Genomic DNA, 6,447 nt, shown 5'->3' on the forward strand with positions numbered 1-6,447 from the left:
CAGTATGCCACCTCAAAAATATGCAACTCAAACGGAAAGAAAGAACCTTGGAGAAGAAGGTACGTATGACGTCGTTGAACGTGCTGCCTGAAGGATGCATAGCCAACGTTTTGGCGTTCACCGGCCCGAGGGATGCTTGTCGGCTGTCCATTGTTTCTTCCTTGTTTAAGTCTGCGGAAGAATCTGATGTTGTGTGGGAAAGGTTTCTTCCTCGTGATTATCAATCTATCATATTTACATCCGATAGTTATGTTCTGTTGTCTTCTCTTTCTTCCAAGAAAGAACTCTATCTCAGGCTTTGTGAGAAGCCCATAATTATCGATGATGGCAAAAAGGTGACTCTCATGTCTATCTCTTCCTTTTTTTCTCCTTATAAATTTAAATATAGTTGAACTAGACAAGGGAAGAACAAGTGTTCTTCGAGGATCTTGTAGGTGTGACAAGTGGCATCCTCAAGCGGTGCATGTTTTATTATTATTTTATTAGGGTGAATATCTAGTTGTGTTTAACTTTTTTCTTATGGCTTGGAACAGAGCTTTTCATTGGTAAAAAAGAGTGGGAAGAAATGCTACATGCTGTCGGCAAGAGACCTGATGATTGTATGGGGTGACACTCCTACTTATTGGAGATGGAATTCTGATTCTTCTTCCAGGCTGGTTTCTTTTTCTTTGTCTAATGGTGCAGTTCTTTTCTTTTTGTTTTGTGATTGGAAGATTTTTATGACTCTTTTGTTGGATTCTGACAGGTTTGGGGAAGTGGCAGAGCTGATTGGTGTATGTTGGCTTGAAATTCGTGGCAAAATTAATGCAACTATGCTATCTCCAGCAACGATGTACGCAGCATACCTTGTGTTCAAGCCAAAAGAAGGAGCTTATGGGCTGGATTACCAGCCCGTGGAGGTTGGGGTGGGGCTTGTTGGTAGTGAAAATGGTAAGAGAAATATGTATTTGGACTCACAGAGAGGTCGAGCACATCGATATCATCTTGTAAGAAGGCGCACTGGGTTGCACAACCGCAGCCGTATTGTGGGGATGCAAGAACCTGTGCCTGCTAGTGAAAACAATGGACAGCATCCGAAGGAAAGGGGAGACGGGTGGCTGGAGATTGAGTTGGGTGAGTTCTTTTGCAAGGAAGGGGAAGATGGAGAACTGGAAATGAGTGTTCAAGAGGTGAAGAGTGGTGATTGGAAAGGTGGTCTGACTGTTGAGGGGATTGAGATTAGGCCAAAAGAAGGATAATGAATAAAGCAAGTTTTTTTTTTTCTCCTATTCTATTAGTAATGTCTTTACCTACTCTTTTCGCATGGGTAGCAAGAGCTTTTGCTGGTGTTATTTCATAGCTATTAGTATCTTCTTCTGCAAATTTTCATTTTGATGTTTGCCCAATGATGTTCTTTGGTTATTTTAATAAAAATCTGGTTCATTTTCTTATGTTGAATCCTGTAATCTTTTTTAGCGTTCTGCAAAGTTGTATGTGTGTGCATAAATTGTTCATAAAACCTCATGGCATGAGCTTTTGAATTAGTTTCTAATTAACTTAAAACCTGTGATTCAAGCCTCAATATTCCACAATTTTTACAGCTCAAGCTCATATTAAAAGAAGAACGTGTATAAAACCTGTGTTTGGAACTGCAACTGGGTACCATCTCGATTCTTTTGAGGTGCTTTATGATTTCTCAGATATACAAATGCTGGATGGTATGCGTTGCTGCCATTTGCACGGATTTCCTCATTCTGAATCTATTTATGTTTTTCATCTGTTTAAAGGTTAGCAATTCAAATGATGATTTCATGGAGAAAGTGAATAAAAATATAGATTTTCTCATCATACTGCTGCTTCAACACTTACAAAATGATTGCGTCTGTGAGTGCGCGCTCCAGATGTATGATCCTCCTGAACTTTTCATCATCAGTAGGATGGTTATGCGACTGTGTTGAATATCACAGGCTGAGGTTTTGTTTTGATTATTAGGCAATGCACAATTGCACATGCTTGAGGTGTGATGTAGAGTACCCTTTTGGATGTTACACGCAGAGACTCTCTGAATGCTTTTGCTTGTTCGTAGTGTCCTTGCTCACAGTGATCTTGATGAAGCATTGCATCAATGGTGAATGAAGAACAGAAACACTCGCTAGCTTCCTAGCTTGAACTAGGCATTTATTTCTTGCATCTCTTCTAATTTCCTTATGTTTCCTTCTCTTCTATTTATATTCTCTGCATTTTAATTGAAAATAATTGGATGATGGAAAAAATGGGTTATCATGTGGGATTAGGTGTAGCTGGTGGAGAATGTTAGTCCATTTCCACGAAGCTCCTCCATCCAGCAATCATGAGTTGATCTAGCCTTGGATCCTCAAAAGGAAAGGATCAAAGAGAATCAGGGGAAGAAGCGAAATAGAGGTCTCTTCAAGTTTGCTAAAGGGGCTGCCCAATTACGAAAAAAATCCTGATGTTTTAGCTCTCATCAATGATGAACTTGCTGTGCACAACGAAGTTTGAAGCTTCGACAGCCAAGAAGCCGAAAAGATGAGGTTTTAGGAACGGAGGTAGGAAGGTGCATCTGCTTGCTTCACTGCACGCGGCTGCTACGATGAAGCTTGACGGAGGTTGCTAAGCTTTGACAGAAGTTGAGGTTGCTCAGGCATCGTGCTGCTGTTGCCGGTAGGGAAAAGGAGGATCGTTGGCATGGCTCGGGTTGAACGAGTCACCGTATCAATTAATGTTTTTACTTTTTTCTTTGAATTTCTTTATAATAAAAAGAATTTATACAAGGATGAAATTATCTTAGATTCTGAACTAGATAATTTAACTTTCAAGTCCATCCCTTTTTACTTTATTCTTTGTCTATGGCAGGGATGCCATCCCCATGCAATAATCACCAGCTAACTTCTTGGGGCCTCGATGTAAGATCTTGTCCAGGTCTTTTTTTTTTTTTTTTTTTTTCAAAAGAAGTTCTTTCTTTTTTGTTTTTAAAAAGCTTGATTAACCCACCTGACATAATCTTTGAACGACCAAGTTAATCCCTGAATCAGGATTTATAACTATATCTCAGGGATTGATAACACTTTTAGTACTGTTTTTTTCACTTTTATAAGATGTAGCACGGATGAGCAATGGAGGAAAACTTTGGGGATGGTTGCTGCTGCAAGGGCTGCAGACCTACCATCATGTGCAAGCTAAGGCTTGACATACCAAGTAATTTTTTTTGCCATCAGTGATTATATTATTAATAGACTGATTGATAAAATAAAAATTACCAATAATAAATTTTTTGATGACTAGTTACTATCTGTGATTTTGTCCTTATATGTTTTTTTAATAGACTGATTGATAAAATAAAAATTACCAATAATAAATTAATAAAATCATTGTCTAAATTCTGGTTGTGCCCGGATGTTCACACCTTCAAGTTTCTGCTCAAGGTTTTGATAGATTCTCCCAACCAATGAAGATATACAACCATTTTTTTTTTATTCGAGAAAACCCTACATTTTAGAAAGAGTATTTTGTGGGTCCAAACGAGCGAGTAAAATCCTGGCTATTCCAAACTTTTATAAGAGATGCACATCTTAACTCGAATTTAAAATTTATTATGCAGATATCAAGTTTTTTATTCCCACCCCACATCGCTTGGATACGATGTACAAGCACATATTTACTTACCTAACACAAGTGCAAGTCAATCAGAGACAAATTAGAACCTGAAGAGCAAAGCGGTCAATTCCATCAACTTGAGAAAGAAAATGTGGACCAGAAACAGAGAAGTAGACTTGAAGAAGGTATCAGATTATGGACCTGGCACACAGAAACATGGACTTGGATCACAGATGCAGCACATGTTGTACATGGAAAAGGCCTCGACTTCAATTTATTTTTCAAATCTGGTCATGTTAAACGACACTTCACTGATTGATATGGTCCCAGCAGTACCTGGTCAAGAAATTTTATTGCTCTACAGGGTCCATTTTTAAGATTTGATTACAAGGATAGCGTAAAATAAGAAATCCCCAATACCAGAAAAGGAACCACTTTCAGCTTCTCGGAAATTAATCATGCACAGAAAGTGGTAACCACCGCCCGAACCACACCCGCCTGCAAGGAAAAACCTCTTCAATTTTCCCAACAACTGAAGTTTCGTCTTGAAAGAAATCACGTCAGCACTGAATTCAAGATTTTATATGTGAATGTTTATGAATGTCAATGGTGTTTTTTTTCTATCTTTGTATCAATGAAGTTTCCTTGCACCTTCCAGGGCAGACGAAGTGTAGAAGCACACAAAGGTACAAGAAGAAATTGCAATGAGAAAAGCAATATGGATTCCATAGTTGGCTTATGGCATTAGGAATGGCGAACGAGACTGAATCCAAGCCAGTGAATAACTTGCCTTGCCTGGCTTGGTTATTGAATAATTAATGACAAAAAGAGGAGTAAGCAAGATATACCACTAGACTTGTTCTTCAAGGAATCTGTAAAATCATGGGTGAATATCATCTTAAACCCTAGCGGGATGCTGATAAATGAAGCGAAGATCACGGGTGACTATCATCTCCCTCCCTCTATCTGCACTTCAGGACAGTCTCCACTCTCCAGGCTGCGTTACCATCTTCTCTCTCAAAGCACGCACCGAGGTGTCATTTTTATGCTCTATGATCCTTTTCTTCTTCTCTTTTCTTGGTATTTTCTTCGTTTCCAGTCGTCTATATGTGGCTTCTGCATCTTACCGTGTTAGCTTTCTTTCAGTAACTTGTTGCATGCCTGATCTGGCAGCAACCCCTTCTTTTATCGGGGCGTAGGCTGACAGATTTTAAACCTCAGATCCCAGGCACAGGCTACCAGGTAGATATCCCGGACACAAGCTAGCGGAATGGATAATCAGACAAAACCCGGGAGTAGCGGAAGTAATGATGATCTCTACCTCCGAACTTCGCAGACGAGCAGTTCCGAAAAACGTATTGGTGAAGAGCTTGTTATCCCGGACGCCTAATGTGCCACCCAATGAAATTGCATTAGAGGCTCAAAACCGATCTGCAGTTAAAGTTGAGCCATCAGATAAAATTGTATTGCAGGTTCAGAACCAATCTGAAATGAATGTTGAGTCAAATTCGAGACGACATAAAGATCATGCAGTTGAATTCTACAACTCTCATTTACTCCTTGTTTTATCACCATCTCAATTGTGTTTATGGATCAAATTTTTGCAATTCTAAGTTTTAAAAACCTTGTTGTTTTGGGTCCTTGCAGAGGAGGACACCTAGGCACAACTCGGACCACGAGACTCCTCATGTGCCACTTGATGAAATTGACTTGGGGGTTCAGAACCGATCTGAAGTGAAAGTTGAGCCAAAATGGAGGCGATATAAAGATCGTGTGGTTGGATTCTACAATTCTAAGTTTCAAACAACATGTTGTTTTGGATCCTTGCAAAGGAGGACACCTAGGCACAACTCGGACCACAAGGCTCCTCATGTGCCACTTGATAAAATTGTCTTGGGGGCTCAGAACCGATCTGAAGTGAAAGTTGAGCCAGAGTGGAGGCGATATAAAGATCGTGTGGTTGGATTATGCAATTCTAAGTTTCAAACAACATGTTGTTTTGGGTCCTTGCGGAGGAGGAAGAATCGATTCAACTATTGGGTACGTACTCCCATTTACTCGTTTCATCACCATCTCAATTGTGTTTTTGGATCAAATTTTTGCAATTGTAAGTTTCAAACAACATGTTGTTTTGGATCCTTGCAGGAGCATGATGACAGTTGGGGTGGCGATGGCGGTGACGATTGGGGTGGCGATGGCGGTGACGTTGGCGGTAGCTGTGGCGGTAGCGGTGGCGGTTGGGGTGGCGGTGGTGGTGATGTTGGCGGTAGCTATGGCAGTGGCAGTTGGGGTGGCGGTGGCTGTGATGGTGGCAGCGGCGGCGGGGGTGGCGGTACTGGGGGTGGCGGCAACAAAATTGACTTGAAGGTTGAAATTGATTTAGAGGCTCAGAACCAATCTGAAGTGAAAGTTGAACTACCAGAGAAAATTGCATTGCTGGTTCAGAACCAATCTGAAGTGAAAGTTGAGCCAAAGTCGAGGTGATATAAACATAGTGCGGTTGGATTCTACAACTCCCACTCCTTGTTTCATCACCATCTCAATTGTATTTATAGATCAAATTTTTGCAATTCTAATTTGCAAACAACATGTTATTTTGGGTACTTGCAGAGTTGGCCACCCAGGCAAATCTTGAACCACGAAGTCGTATTGGAGGCTCAAAACCAATCTAAAGTGAAAGCTGAGCTGCAAGAGAATATTGCTTTACAGGTTGAAAACCAATGTGACGTGAAAGTTGAGTCAAAATTGTGGCTATCTGTTCAAGATCAAATCAAGAAGGTTGAGTTCTAAAACTCCCATTTACTCCTTGTTCCCTTCTTTAATATACATAGCTAATGACCCTGGGTGGTAATG

At 40.4% G+C, this 6,447-nt stretch overlaps 1 protein-coding gene across 1 annotated transcript; it reads left to right on the forward strand.

The window, feature by feature from the left end:
* On the forward strand, positions 1-1,437 carry LOC118050167 (putative F-box protein PP2-B12). Its single transcript, XM_035060412.2, has 3 exons — positions 1-335; positions 534-652; positions 746-1,437. The coding sequence occupies exons 1-3, from the start codon at positions 21-23 to the stop codon at positions 1,236-1,238; spliced, it is 927 nt and encodes a 308-aa protein (XP_034916303.1). The 5' UTR covers positions 1-20; the 3' UTR covers positions 1,239-1,437.
* The last annotated feature ends 5,010 nt before the right edge of the window (positions 1,438-6,447 follow it).

The sequence above is a fragment of the Populus alba genome, chromosome 6, assembly GCF_005239225.2.
Source record: "Populus alba chromosome 6, ASM523922v2, whole genome shotgun sequence".
Lineage (NCBI taxonomy): Eukaryota > Viridiplantae > Streptophyta > Magnoliopsida > Malpighiales > Salicaceae > Populus > Populus alba.